The 16,399-nt window shown below is 36.9% G+C and overlaps 1 protein-coding gene across 2 annotated transcripts; it reads right to left on the reverse strand.

Annotated features, from left to right (window-relative positions):
• entpd3 (ectonucleoside triphosphate diphosphohydrolase 3) lies at nt 1–15,177 on the reverse strand. Of its 2 annotated transcripts, none has more exons than XM_056257434.1 (10): nt 14,789–15,177; nt 13,126–13,248; nt 12,176–12,293; nt 7,104–7,263; nt 5,758–5,917; nt 4,663–4,890; nt 2,504–2,776; nt 1,412–1,511; nt 1,122–1,150; nt 1–545 (listed from the first exon to the last, which is right to left on the reverse strand). In XM_056257434.1, the coding sequence occupies exons 1-10, from the start codon at nt 14,981–14,983 to the stop codon at nt 354–356; spliced, it is 1,578 nt and encodes a 525-aa protein (XP_056113409.1). In that variant the 5' UTR covers nt 14,984–15,177; the 3' UTR covers nt 1–353. The 2 variants fall into 2 exon arrangements, with proteins under 2 accessions (XP_056113409.1, XP_056113407.1); XM_056257432.1 differs by having other exon boundaries at nt 1,122–1,256; nt 1,401–1,511; nt 14,789–15,174.
• Nucleotides 15,178–16,399: the final 1,222 nt, after the last annotated feature.

Here is a 16,399-nt window from a genome sequence, read left to right on the forward strand (position 1 = left end):
ACTGTATATAAGCAAAAACCTTTACTTTGTCTTCGGTGTCTTTTAAGTTCACAGTACAAGATCTTGCCACTGTATTCCAGGACTAGAAAGACCTGTACACCCCTTTTTGGATAGAATGACATTTAATACAGGTTAACACATTTGGAGTTCACATCAGGCGTCTTTTCTTTTTTTACCTTAGCACCGCTAGACATTTGAGACCTTCACGTTCCAAAACTAAAACCCTTCTCTAGCAGGTACATCTGCATTGACACATCGACGTCTCTCCTGATTTCCAAAACCTCCCTAAGTGGGACACTGGTCCTACAGATGAGAACTCAGTACAATATAGATGGGAACTCAGTACAAACACCTCAATAACAGAAGCGCACCAGAGCAATGACGAGGTACGTGAGGGTGATAATAGTCAGAGTAGAGAACAGGAGGAGAAGTCCAGTGAAAAGAACGTTGTTTATGGGTAGCTTGATGATTTTCCCTTCAGCTGGGATCATGTTGGAAAGTGCAAGCATGTAGCCAAGGGACCAAGCTATACTGGTCTTATTTACCTGAAACACAAAGAGACAAGTGAAGAGGTCCAGTTCACTGCAGCATTTTGGATAGACAGAGCTGATTTGCTGGAGGGGGAGAGAGAATATCATTGGCAGATATTTCACATTACAGTCATGCATTGAGACTTGAGGTGACTGTTCCGTAGAAATCACGTGCTCAGAAATGCATTTGCTGTGAAAAGGTTTTAAATTAATATTTCAAGTTCAGTTTAAAGTCAATCGACAACGTTTGTCAATACAAATTATGAAGTTTATGGTGAGCCACTTACAACGGATGTAAATGGGACCAATTCTTGGACCATTTAAAAGCAGAAATATGAAGATTAAAATGTTTAGAAAAATATGTACATTAAGTGTTTTGTTGCACTTTTTTATATACATTTTAAATAATTTTACAGCCTTTTTAGGTTATGTGCAATAATATCATGGCATATATATAGTATACAGTATATATTGTATGGCATCATTGTTTATACACACACACACACACACACACACACACACACACACACACACACAATATATAGCCTATATATTCACACAATCTCATGATAAACATGAAAGGCAATGCACCTCTTTCTGAAAATTGAGATTTTTCCAGTTGCCCGTGTCAAACTTGTAACCATCTGCAAGAATGGTATGCACATAATTTGCAGAGTAGCAGTAGGACTTCAGATGGATGTCTTTGATGCTGTAGTTTTGCTTGAGCTAAAGGAGGGGGAGGGGGGACATTAAATGGTAGGTTTATTGATTGTACACATCAATCATAAATGTAACAAAGAACCACAGCACTCATTCCTCCCAATCTATATTTTCCTGCAAGTCGTGATTATGCAGTTGGCTGGTACTCACATTTTTCCAGACCTTTGAGCAGAACAGCTCCATGTTCTTGTTGAATATATCCATACTTTTGGAACCCTCTACTTTAAGAGCCCAAGCAGTCCAGTAAAACCCTGCATATGCCTAAAACGCAAAAATAAGTGCTTTAATAGATCCAGATGAAAGAAATATAGCTTAGGCTGTAACATTTGGTCACATTAACATGCAAGAAACAATGACATTTGATGTTATTTGGGTTCCTCTGGGTGTGAAACTCCAGCAGTCCAGCATTACAATCAATAGATTTTAATGCTAATCCTAATTAAACGCACCTGGATTAGTTAATCGAGGTCTTCAGGATTACTAGTCTGTGTCTAAAATTGCCACCCTACCCTTAAATAGGGCACTATTTGAGGGAACAGCCATTTGTAGTGGTGTCCATTGTGGACGTTACCAAGTGCAGTCATTTAATCCCATAATGCACCGCAATAACTAGTGAACAACTGATGTACACTCAACGGCTAGAGAATACCCATAATGGACTGTAAGGGTCGTGCTTAATGAATTCCCATGTCTCACAGTAGATAACGCCGCAGCTGAATCATCCATCCATCCATTTTCAAAACCGCTGGTCCAATGTGGCTACAGCATAATATCATACAGATATAAATTGCTTTTTAATTCATTATTGAATTGTTCACTTAAGGTTTATACTTGCTATAGTTTCCATGACAGAGTTCAAGATCAATCTTTTCATAACTACTGGAGTTGCTAGTTTGCGAAGTTTTAAATGATTATTTACGGCAAGCATAAACTATGCAAAAGCGGCAGCCCTTCTGGCACACTCAATGTCCGAATTCACTCGTTTTCATTCACTCCTTCAAGTGGACTTTATTAGTGGAGTAATTTTGGGAATGGTGAATGAGAGTATAGGGGCAAAATACAGCTAGAAACTTCCAGGCAGGTGTTTTGGAGCTGGTTGGAGCTACACTGCAGGACAGTGGCCATCCAGGAGCGGACTTTGACACATATGACATACAGGTTTGGAATGATACGAAGTTGATTAAATAATGACCGAATTTTCATTTTGCGGGAAACTGTTCCTAGTTTTATCTTAACTAAAGAAAAATACCTACCATGAAGTCTCCACTGAGGGTTGGTTGATAAACTCCATCAAAGGAGCAGTTTTCAGCTCCCTGGCAGGACGTCAGGTCAAAGATACTCCTGACCAAGGCTTTACATTGTTCAGGGTTACTCTGTCCAAAGAAAGTAATTGTTTTCTTTGGGCTATACCACAAAGGAGTGTCATTATTTGTACATTCACTTCCAAAAATATCCCCTGCAAGCATAGAGATATTATAACCAGAAGGATAACAGGGGTGCTTCACATTAGCCAAGTTGGAGGATTCCTGAAAGGAAAACAATTCAAAGAGTTAATACATGTTCCAAAATTATGAACAAGTGTTACTTCTTGGGTTAGGTGTTACAAAGGAATGATAATTTTTGCAATTTGTGATTTTTTTTATTTGGTAATGATAACAGTGTTGCAGGGTTATTTGGCCATTATAATAGTTAATAGTTAAAAACAAACCAAATCAAAAAGCCAATTTTGTTGGCAAAGGCTATTTTCACTAGCTCCACCCACCATTGTCTGGTTTAGCAAGACAAAATTACATTATTGTAGTGATCATATTGTAAATATGCTCAAAACAGTGACTCCCTTCTCGGAGCTTTACTGATCAGAAGGTTCAATATGTTTTGGGTTAGGGTTAGTTGCAGGTGTAGGGGAGGGTTTTCGGGCTTAGGCCCCATCCACACTACTGCGTTTTAGTTTAGAAACGGATAATTAAAACAAATACGATCTCCGTCCACACCAGCGTTTTAGCTGCGTATTAGAATTGATCTCCGTCCACATTAAAACGACTGAAAACGCGGATCACGTGACCATTTACCAACACTGGGGATGCGCGTGCCGGTGTAAACACAACTTCACTGATAAAATCATCCCACCATGCTCTGGGTTAACCCCAAACCAACGCTCCATGTACGGTCAACGCCGCCACTGCACACGGGAATGGTCACAGATCGCTCGAATAATAGCTTGACTCCGGCGCATGTAGGCAGTTATAGCGTTGTAAAATGCAGAATTTACTTGTACAACAGCTGCTAGCAAAGATATACGCCATGACTGATGACACCCAATCATAGAGCCGAGACTGAGCCTCTACTACGTCATCGTTTCTAAAGTCCTCCGTTTTGACCCGTCTACACTAAAACGCCCTCCGGAGATTCAAAACGAAAAACGGATCGGCAGCGTTTCTAAACGTTTTGGGTCTCCGTTTTTGCCGTTTTAGTGTGGACGGGAGGTGCAAACGTAGCAAAAGGTCTCCGTTTTTAAACGAAAACGCAGTAGTGTGGACGGGGCCTTAGTGACAAGCAAGGAACCAATTAGGCAGCATCCATTTATGATTACAATATAATATAATATACACTGAATATGTTGCTATTAGTGCATACACTGGAGTGCAAATAGAATCTGCCTCTGTGTGCACTAAGTATACAAGTTATCTAACACTATTTAATGGAAATAGTATCTGACTATAATTTACTCTTAGTGTTAAAAGCTATTTACACTAAGGGCAACAGCAGAATTTTCTTTTCAGATTTTTCCAATAAATGCAAAGAGTGTAAAGACCTGAGGTGGGACAGGCCAAAACTTGATTCTAATGAGTGGTTACAGACATTTGATGCATTTAAAACTAGTCACTTGTACTGCTAGGATAATTTTCTGTTAGATAATAGTTTATATAAAGCATCTAAAGAAAAGAAAATTCCAGTAACCAATTAATATAAAATTTCCAGGAAGATTTTACCTAAGAGCAAATCAGGGAAATGTAGCGTAATTCATCCCTCTTTCAATCCTACATTAAATGACTGATGTATTGACGTGGCTTGTCTGGGGAAATGTTATGCATAAGCTATTGGTTTAATTGCATCACTCAGCATTAGCAATAATGGATTTTATAAGAAAGGTTTTACACAACTGATCAATGTCTTAGTATAATTAGCAAGAAGAAACATACAATGATACTCAATCTAAAAGTACAAAATAGTCTGTATCCTAAATAAAACATATTTTGGTTGAAAGAGCATTCAATGACATATAATTACTGATGGTGGCAAAGTAAGAAGAAACATACAATAATACTCAATCTAAAAGTACAAAATAGTCTGTATTTTAAATAAAACCCATATTTTGGTTGAAATAACATTCAATGACATGAGCATACTATACCTTTGAAAGTTTGGCATTAACTCTTTTCTCAGCTTCATTTTTCCCGTAGCAGAGAAAACTGTGTGTGTAGATATTATATTCATAGCCATAGAGCGAAACCGTAATGATATCTTCTCCTTTGGCATCATCAGAAGTAGCAAAGGCAATCTGGGTGGAGGCTCCACCCAAGTCCAATGAACCAACTGTCTTAGCCCCACGAGGATGTACCCAGGCATTCCAAAGATTTCTCTATAAAACAGACTAAAGTTTAACATTTTAAAAGTTCAATTAAGCTCTGTTGTCCACTTCTGGTTTTGATTCAATATTGTGTCATAAGATGACTGCAATGCCTTGAACACATCCAGACTCTGTTTCATAATGAAGACAAATAACTGGGGATAATACCACAGTAAGAGCATTGACAGGGTTAAAGGTCCACTGAAGTGCCTTGAAACGCACAGCGTTTTTCTATGAGGTGACGCAATTTCAACTGAAACAGGAAGACAGGGAGGTAGCCTACATATCGAGCAGCTCCTCACCTTACATTTGTCAATGCTGTTTCTAATGCCGAATCTGTTAAACCGTTTCTCCTAATCTCCTCCATATCGCTTTAAAATATAGCATTCGATGTAGAATGGTCAAATGGCTTCTATATGTTTTGTGGGGTCTGCACCAACTCGCGCATATGATCCGCTCTGTGTTATCGTGTCTCTGGACCAGAGCAGACACTAACACAAAACCAGACTTCATTTGCCCCAATGGAAAGCATATTTACATTGTCTGAATTGTTCCCTATCCCATATATAGTGCAGAAAATCTGATGAGAAGCTGAAGTGCAGAGTGATGTCATCAAAATCATTAATCATATTGTCGGAAGTGAGAGACTGTAAGTTTTGAATGCTTATATCTTCTAAATGCAAATTGTGTCATTGTTTTTGAGCACATTAGCTTAGATAACCTTAAGGCTAACATATTCATACCAAAAAAAACAAACAAAAAGTTATTTCATGGGGGACATTAAACACTTACGTTGTTTGAATACATACATTTAAGATGAAACATTTAGTTACAAAGACCAAAATAAAAAAGGTTCAGTAAAGCAGCCCATGAACTGACCTCTAAGAAGTTCCCCATCAGGTAGTTGACGGTGATCCAACCATAAAGGCCTTCTTCCTGTCCAGAGATGATGGAAGCATTTTGGAAATTGAAAGGAAGAGAGCTAAGGTAGTTCCTCATGTCTTTCAGGATAGCGTTGGATGTGTCTTCATTTTTCATTCTGTGTAAAAAAGATTTGGCAAAGATGCAGGACACATTGCGTCAGTGTCACGTTAACTCTGTGCCAAAATATATACATTTATACATAATAATTTATTTGAGTAATAACAACATAGTGTTAAAAACAGCGTGTTAAAATTATGAAAAAGTGCATAAAGACATTTTTCTTTAGCAATCCACTTTATTTTTAATGTAAGAGCGGACAGTGTCATTTCTATATTGAATGTCTATGGCTTCCGATTTCAACAACTTGTTATGCTGCTTGAAAAAGCAAGCTTTCTTGTTTCTTACCATATCATTGCATTATGCATTGTCATAATTATAAACATTCTAGCGCAAATAGTTTGACTGCACCTTGTTGTTCTTCTTAATATATAGCAGCTAATGAATCTGAAGAAATTAAGTGGATATTATGTTATTTTGTACTATATTCTATTGTCTAACACTGTATGCGTCACTATTATGTTCTGTTAGATATATATTTTCATGGACTTTTAGTTTGTATTCATCAGTCCCCTGTTTCCTTGTTCAAGTTTCCTGCCACTCGTCAGTTTCCATGTCAAGTTACCTTTATTTATATAGCGCTTTTTACAATACTGGTTGTTTCAAAGCATCTTTACAGAGAAAACAGGAAAATAATGCAACAAAGTTTGTTTCCAGAAGAAAATAGCGTCACAGTCCAGCTTAAGTAAGTTCAGTGATGATTCATTTTGTTGTAAAAAAAAAGAAAAGAAAAGTTATTAATTTAGTTAATTTATATATTTGGCCACTTTAGAGAAAACCGTGATGTCATCGTCCAGCTCAGTTCAGTTCTCATATAATGGTGTCAATGCAGGCAGATCAATAATTTTGTTGAATATTAAATTAAACCATGGACACTCATTAATCAACACAGCTGTATGTCATTGTGTTCATCACCTTAGTGTATTTAAGTTCCTTTCCCTCATTGTCTGGTATTGTTTGTACCATGCACACTGTTTCGTGTTGGTAGAGCTCGTTAAATAAATCTTGTTGTTATTTTGAACTACTGAATCTGCCTTCATCTTCATTGGATATAGGTGTTACAATATGATGAGCTCTCAGTATCACAGCAAATGGCTCTACTGATACATAAATATATTGTGATGCAAAGGTAAGAATGTAAACAGAAAATATGATCAAAAAGAGGAATGGAAAATCATTCTTACTGTAGGAGCCTCATCCCTGCTGTCGCCCCAAGAAAGACTGGGGTGGAGTTATGCTGATGGGAGGGAATGGCCTTGGTTATCTCTGCCATGCAATGTTTTAAACTTTTCCATGTCTTTTTGTCCTGTTCCTCGTCTACACCGAAATCTGAAATTCCGGGGCCTTGAAAAGACACATCACATTATGTAAGTTCTGTTATAGTCCTATATATGTATATTTTTAAGTCACACTATTATTCTATCACTGCCTATATATTGCTCAGTAAAAAGAGTAGTAAAGAATTATACTCTCAAACCAAATACTAATTATAAAATCACAGCTGGAAAAATTAAATGACTTCATATTTGACATATTTAAGACTACAATAATTTTCCAAAATTAGTTTTCTACATTTGACCTTTTTTTTACGGTGTTGTCATAACTGCCTTTGTCCTATTAGGGTATATTGTTTTTGGCAAATTGTCCAACTTCACACACATTCAAATGCAGTTTCACGATCTGAAAAGAAGTGAAAAGTCCTTGGTGTTTCAAAAAGCATAGTTAACATTTCATTTCATCTTGTGCCTTATGTCTGGTTTATGTCTGGTACACATTGTGCCTGGTACACATTGTACGATTGTGGGTTGTCCCATACAAAAGATGACCAATCGTGGTGATTTCTCTGGTTGTGGCTCATAAACGGTAATCCTATTGTACATCGTACAGTGAGAGAGGTTCAAAGACAGCCGTTGTCACAGTCTGGCGACTAAAGATAGCCTGCGATAATTTTCTGTGTCAGTGTCAGAAATTTAGCATGATCTTCTCACAGTGTTTGTTGCTACGACCTACATCTACTGGCCAGCCAAAAAAAAATGCAAAAATGGCGTAGCCTACTGATCAATGGCCTAAAACTACTTACCTCAAGCCATTTGCAAATTTGGAATGCCAAGTTGGCCTCTTTTCCCTAGCCATGACCCCGTTCATATTCTCCTTTTTCGCTTCCTCCCCTTTTTTTCAGCGCACATAAAAACCACAATTGCCAAAGTAGTTTTGATATTGCTCTATTTGTTTTACCAATAGTGCATGCTGAAGACTTTTATTCTTCTATACTAACCTACAACGTAGTCTACGATTCAATAGGTGTCGTCATTGTACGGTCTACATACATGTCGTACCCAAGTTTATTAGATCCATGGCGTAAAGTGTGATTTGTAATGATCTTATAAGATTGATGAAATAGCACAGTCTGAAGCAGGCATTAGTGTTTATTGTTAAACAGTGTTTCTTTCTTGGAATTCCAAATCAATTAATGTAGCACAAGTGAAAATCTTCTTTTTCAGTGTACCCCCACACATATCTCGATTTTGATTTGTTTAGACATCATTTGCTTGTCAATAGGCCAATAGGCAGGTGAGGCCAATAGGCAGTGGCATCTTTCCTGACCTCTGGTTATGGTATGGATAACACCTTCCAAACTGGCATAGGATAATGTACCCAAATGTCTGACTTCCACAACAATCTGTGACTTATATTCTTCATCTCTCTCTACCCTCACCCTCACTGCTTCTATCCTCCTTGATCTTCAAGTTCTACCTTTCCTACTACGACCTTATTTTCTGATGCATTGCCGTCACCATTATCAATACTTTCTGGAAAAGGCACAGCTTTTCCTCTCTGTCTTCTATAAAACTTAGTCTAAAATGATCTCACAATAGAGCCTTGACAGTGACCTAACATGTGCTAATGTCCAACATCAAAATAAAGTGTTAGCAGATATTAAGCAATGAGTCTACTAATACTCTAATGAGAGTTAGTTGACATGTAGTTGCAAATTTACTAATGTCTAAGGCGGACCATTAAAGTAACGCGTTAACATGTATTTAAAAGTGTAAGAATTTGGTAACAGGGTTGCAAGTAACACGGCTGTATATTTAACTTAAATGAAAAGAACGCTCCCTTTACAATCGCTGGAGCTGTCAATCAAACAGCGTGAGTTTATCAGTGACTTATGTCTGGACTCTCACCAAAATTCCCGTTATAATCAACAATTCTCTTATTTACCTCGTGTTTGCAATGTTAGTTATGATGAAAGCATTCGTGAAAGTGCAGAAATCGATTTGCAATGACGAGATCACTGCATTCATGCACTCAACATATCTGTGATCGGTTACAATGCTCATCCACTACAACCTTCCATGTCACGATCTAAATAAAATGATATAGATCTAAATATAATAATAATATAGCTGCAAGCAGCGATACGGGGCCAAGCCCCTGAAGCAGCAGCAACAACAGTGCAGAGCAGGAAGAGCAAAAACAGCAGCAATTGAACATACATGAAAAAATAGCTTGTTCAGAAGTACAGGTGAAAATGAACTCAAAATGAGCAGAAGTTCAGATGAGAATGAACACAGATTGAACAAAACATACTTATTTCTAATCCAAGAGAAAGAAAGATTAGTACAACGCTTGAATAAAAAAGGAATCGAAATGACACAATATTCCACAAAATTTTTCTAAAGTCGTCGGACGCGGGACTCAAACCCACTATCTCTGGATCAGATGCTGGTCACTCATCCCAGCGCACCACTGGGAAGACATGCAGTCACCAAGATGCCAATGTTCTATAGTTCAAGTGAGAATCAACTCAAAATAAATCATTTTTATATAAATGTGCCACATGTATTATTTATTGATTTCCTTCTCAGATAAAAACCATATCTGGAACTGAAGCAACTTTTGCACCACAGTACCCATTGCGGTCTGGGCATGTGCCACACAGGATTCGAACCCACGACCTTTATGGTGCAGGGCTTTTGGTTTTGCTTGCGCCACTCAGTTGACGCTGACCTACCAAACTGCGAAGAGAGCCTTCACTGTAAGAATTAGCATACAAAAGCATGTTAACCAGATTAGCATGCTAAGCTATCTTAATGCTAATGTAGCTTATGGTTAACCTTTTAGCTGAAGAGCCACAATGCATTCGTAAAGTGTAGCATTTAATATCATGATATATTATATTGTAGTTAATGGCAATGCCTTGTTTTGTACTATTAAAGCCACACAGTGGCGCAGTTCCACCACTTTTTTATGTGTTCTCAGAGTGAGTGTGTCATATTTGGTGAAAATATCTCATTTTCGTTTTGGATTTATAGACATTTATATGTATTAACACATAAAAAAATTACCCACACCTGACTTTGTTTGCATTTTCTTGCCACTTACTATTAATATTTTGACAATTGGTCATTAAGGTATGACCAACGACCTATGTTTTCAAGCTTCCCATGGTGGTTTTGGCTCGATCGGTCTAAAGGTTTTGAAGATATTGGCAAAAAAAAAAAAAAAATGTAAGCGCTAAATCACAACGCTACACAAACCGTAAGGCGAAACCTAGCATATTTAGTATCGGTGGAATCGGCAAGGATTCAGGAATCTAAGGAGATGACTCCCGTGAAAATAAGTCAACCACACCCAGAGTTGTAAGCACTTGAATATTTCATTTTACCACCAGGTGGCGCTTGTTCGAAACTTCTCATGCTCCTTCAGGGCATCGTACTGATGACCCATACCAAGTTTCCTAACGATATGTTCATGCGTTCATAAAATACAGCATTTTAGTAAAAGAAATCTAAATGGCCAACGGACAAAATGGCCGATATGGGAAAATTGGCTATCATTAAACTCTACATGATGCCCCAAATCTAACGAGACCACTTTTTTTTTTTTTTTTTTGGACAAACCGTTCAGAAGTTATAAGCAAAAATAGCAATTTTGGCATCTCCGGACCACTAGGTGGCGCTGGACTGAAGCGCAGCATGTTGCCTCAGGTCATGCTTGTGGTGAAATGTACCAAGTTTGGTATAAATGCGATAAAGCATTGCGGAGATACAGACTTAAGTCTGTTTTCGCAAGTGCTATGTAAAATTAGTTTGCGCATTATTTGACGAATCAACTTGAATTCCATTACTTTTTGTCAGCATAGTCTGAAGATGATATGGTTCCATTTTCGAGAAAATCGGAGCAACCGTCTAGGACGAGTACGAAAAATTAGGTTTAAAAAAATAAATCAAAATGGCAGAAAATTGTTCATGACGGAAAAACATATAGTGCAATCAAATCGACTTGAGCTAAGGAATCAGAGGAAACACGATTTTGTTTCTAGCCTGTATGGTTCAAAAGTTATTAGCATAAATGTGTGAAACTTCGACAGTTGGTGGCGCTAAAGGGATTGAGTTAGAGACTCCAAATGTGCTATGACACTGACAGTTCTATCCTCTATCTGTGTGCCAAATTTCATAACTTTCCTGCAAGCGGTTCTATGGGCTGCCATAGACTTCCATGGCGGAAGAAGAAGAAGAATAAGAACGCCAAAGATTTCAAGAGGTGAAAACTCTTTTTACGATTAGTTAACCTTGAGAGCTGTAAAAGTAAAAACATGCTATAAAGTTTTCAAGAGACTTCCACATTTAATACTTATTTCAGATGCAAGTCCCACAGCAGACACGCCCCTTCAAACAGAGCGTTCAAATCAGAGGCTAAAATCAGGGTAGGAAAATTGCCTTTATATTTTTTACATTATGACAATTTTTGATGTAAAAACCACACTAACATTATAAGTGCACTCCAGGAAATATTCTGAAATAAAGCAATGCAGTTCATGACCCCTTTAAAAAATGTTTAATTTTTGTAATAGAAGGAAAATCATATAGTAACAGGGTTGCACGCAAAATTTGAGATATTTCGTATTATGATTCTGGTAAATAAATTAAATTATTATTATTTCTATTTAATTTTTATACGGAACTTAATATGAATTCAACAGACCAAAATTAAGATGTGGTATGATTTTTTTTTTTTTAAATGATGAGAAGGTCAAGACATCAACAGAGACATTTGATGTGTTTAAACCTAGTGCTTTTCACACCAATTTGAATTTTAGAAACATATTTTTAAAAAAGTGGCCTTTGTTAACCAAATACTACAGTATTCTCGGAAAGTGCCACCAACAGTTCAGCTTTTGGCTAGTATATATAGAATAAGACTCCATGTGTTTATGTAAACCATCCAAGGTTTTATGTCAGTTGATTCGTACCTTCAACCTGACACTTTGTTGTCTGGCTCACAACCCCAGTGTTGTTTTCTTTTTCGGCAGGCCACTCATAGAGATAAATGGTAGTCCTGGACGAGCCTGCATCCAAAACAATACCATACTGGAGAAAGAAAGAGCAACAGAAGTGAAAAAGGACATTACTGTAACCAAAGACCAAACTCTAAAGATCTTGCAAAGCAATAAAGAGCTCATTCATTTGCACTGTTCACAAAATACATTGCTGAATAGTAATTGCCAAAATCCCAAGGTCTATAAATCATGACTGAGTGAAGCACCCAAGAACAGACATGTCTATTTGCCCTTAACTCTACTGAAAAAAAAAAAAAAATCTCATTCTCTTCTGTTGGGAAAATTTTCAAGGACTTTATGAGTCATCAAAAGGATCATGTATCTCAATGTTAAGGATGCAGCATTGTATTGAATTAAATAACTCCATGAATGGTGATTATCCACTGAAAGTTGTTTTGTGTTTAGGAAAATAGGTTTCCTTTCCGTGTTACAAAAACAGTATTTGTTTTCACGGAAACTGAATGAAGCATTATATAAAAATAAAAAAAAAAAAAGCATAATCCATAAATCATGTATAATACTCTTTGACCACATTTTACCTGCCATTCATCTGTAAATGAATAGTGGCCCATGTCATAACATATGTGGGATGCGAGATGTTTGTTTTTCAACACATAATATTAAAAAACAAACATTACTCTTTCTTGTATAATTAAAAAGAAAATCAGTATGATTAAACAATAGGAATGAATAATTTAAGTTAAATCATTCTTGAACATATATTCCCACATGTGACTGGTAAACACCAATTATGCTTTTATGTCCCATAATTTTACACAATCTAAGAGGTACACAATAGGTCTGTTTATTTGGATCCCACTTGTACGGTTTGTATCAGGCATGCTCAAATTTAAGAATTTTACCTTGAGTCCACGGGATATATAAGTCTTCTTATGAGTTTGCACAACTGCTATAGAAATGATGACCGCTATGCTGGCCAGCATAAACGCAGCGGCTAAAGCTACTGCCACTTTTGCCATCCTCGCCTACAGACAAAAACCATGAATAAATCAAATTCCCAGCTTACTGCAAAGCTTGATTCCCATAACTGAACACTCCTTATGCTCTCCACAACATTAACGTGTCTGAGACGTGAGCAATTATCTTTTTTACTCTGAATGTGGTCATAAAATCCATCATAATTACTCAATTACTTTTTCACTTTAAAAATAATGTTCCAGATCATTGGTAGTTCTTGCAGAGTGACTAGGTAACACTTGAGTAATTAAGGATGCATTTTATGACCACGTTCAGAGTAAAAAAAGACACATGGACCATTATTTTAAAATGTCTCAGACACATGTTAATGTTGTGATTAGTAATTAATTGGCAATTCTTTATCATTTTTTCATAGTTAGTAGTTCTTAATGAGGCTAATCTGATTCAGCAATAATTCAGTCACCTAATAAGGAAGTAGCTCAGTCCTAAATTTGCTATTACGTACTGATTAATCTTGTTTCCATATTAGTTAATAGTACCAGTGGTAGCTGAAGTGTTAATGTAGTAGTTCTACTCATTTATCTTGCATTACTTCATACATAGTTACCTATTAATGACGGACCGTTATTCTGAAGTGTTACCTTTTTTTCCCCTCCAAAGAATCATGTTTTCAACACAAGAAGCATAAATAGCCAGGAATGGCTCATTGTAAAAGGTTAAAATGTGCAGTTGTAACCTTGAGGCGAGCTTTAAAATTAAAGTGCACTGCTGTAACCTTCAAGTTGATTCATATTAAATGTAACATTTGATTTTAACATTAACATTTAGATGTTATGACATGAAGCACATTTTTATTTTAACTGGGAAAATAATTTGATTGTTTTTGATAGTAAGAGGGTTGTGCTGAGCCCAATAAAGATTAAAAACGTTACTTTTTAAAATGATTTCACTCTCAGCGTTGGCTTGAACCAGTTAAAAATGTGCGAGTACAGACATATCTGCTTTTGTCATGTTGTAAATTTTTGAAAAATCTTCCACACACTGTCAAACTCGCAGGCAATCTGTCAATCGTTGGCTTATCATCATATCAAGCACAACCAGTTTTGTACCTTCCTCAACCAATGCACACATATCATAATGGAGACTTTTTCCATAACCCATATCATGGTTTCAGTTTCTAATTTGATTAAAGAAAGTGGTTAGCGGTTTAAACTCAAAGACAGGTATGCATACAGTATCTTTTTAAATAACAGCACAGAAGCTGGATACGAATGACATCCAAAACACACAACCATGCCATTGCTTTTACATATACAAATTACATATATTATATATGTATTATAAATTATTGTACTATAATATTTTATAATATTATATATTATTTGATTTATTAATTATTTAATTGCTCTTCTTTTTTTAGATATGGCAGATTGCAGAGACACAAATCAATAACAGTTTATAACAAAATCAATTAATCTGAACCCACATTTGTTCCATAATCTGATAAGAAAGCAAACATCAAATACAAAATACATTCATGCTTGCTACAATCCGGACATTAATACAGTGATAAAAGGTTTTGCTTACCCCTCTGCTCGAGGCTGCTGTAAGGTGGTCAGAAGATTGGGACTCCTTATTGATCATTCTGTCCAGACGTGCAAGACTGTGAATGTGTAACTGTTTGGATGTATGTGAGAGCATGTGTGTATATGTTTGTGTGTGAAAAAGCGTCATGAAGAGACTGAATGGGAGGGGTTTGGCTGTCACTCCCAATAAGCACATCTCTTTTAAAGTTCATTACAAAACTCCACCCATTCAGATGGATTTTAATAAACAAAAGACCATGCTGAAGAGACAAAATGGGAGGGGTTTGGCTGTCACTTCCAATAAGCAGGTCCTTTCTATTAAAGTTAATTGTAAACTCTACCTATTCAGATGGAGGTTGTTAATAATCAAAAAGCCATTGTTAACTTTTCTGAAAATAATGAAATACTATTTTATATTTAGCTATTTATGCATTATCTTTGTGGATGATCTTTTTAATTTTTTCTTTTTTTCAATTCATAACATTTCTAATATATATATATATTTTTTTTTTAAATGGAAGCACTTAAACACGTTTAACATTCCCACGATGCTGTACAGACAAATTTTGATTCCTTTCTGGATGTGTGCTGCTACATATATTCTTATGAATATAGCAGTTCCCATTGTAAAGAAAAAAAATATCAATATCAAATAATATTACATTCAATAATGTTAGAGTACAAAATAATGACTAGATTTGTGGGAAATACAGACAACGTAAAGACAGTTTGCAAGAGTAGCTACTGGCATTTGAGCGGTAAAATACTTACATAATTCTCTGTCTGCCCACTGCACATTAGGTGTTTTTAAAAGCTTGTAATATTATTTGAAAATTCCTCTTTTAATGGGTTATTTTGTTTGCTTGGTCAGCTGGATATGTTTATGCCTGGTCCTAATGGGGCACTTTACAGCAACCTGAGAATGAACGAAAGAGCTCTGTGGTGATCAGCGCTCACGGAGATCCCTTTATTGGAAAGTACGGACCGCATGAGAGACATACTGACACTGACATTACATTAACTCTCTGCTAGAACAGGATCCATTTTCAAAACAGAACTATACTTTGCAGTGTGGTTTAGGTTGAGGAAGGGGGGGAGGGAGAATCAGCAAAAGATTAACAGTTCTGAAGGCAATTAAGCCAACTAATCCTACTTATTGATGTTGCACTTTGGATGCTTGTTCCCAATCAGACAAGATGGTGTGCTGGGTTCCACCTAAAGTCTTCCTCGGTCCACCGACTTTACTTAAGGTACGTTTTGTCACAATTCTGCAAGAGATAGGACCCACATGCAAATGAGCAGACAGTGGGTTTTTATTAACAAGACAGAAGACTTGAGACAGCAGGGAGAGTGAAGCGTGAACCACAGTTAAAACAGTAGGGCAGGGCAGACGACACGACTGAGACTGTCAGTAAAATGGCGATGAAGTAAGTGCAATAGAGGCAGCTCCAAAGAAAAGACCAGGCAGGAACACAAGGAACTCGTAGCTTGATGTAGATCTCAGATGTAGCACCAGTCTTGCCGCCAGGTAGAGGCTCACAGAACCAGAGGCTTGACACAGGGGTTAGATAGCTGCACCAGTCAGGCTGCCAGGCAGTTAATGCCGAGTTCA

This window comes from Rhinichthys klamathensis, unplaced genomic scaffold (assembly GCF_029890125.1).
Source record: "Rhinichthys klamathensis goyatoka isolate OS25496 unplaced genomic scaffold, OSU_Roscu_1.1 h1tg000006l_1, whole genome shotgun sequence".
In the NCBI taxonomy this organism is placed as follows: domain Eukaryota; kingdom Metazoa; phylum Chordata; class Actinopteri; order Cypriniformes; family Leuciscidae; genus Rhinichthys; species Rhinichthys klamathensis.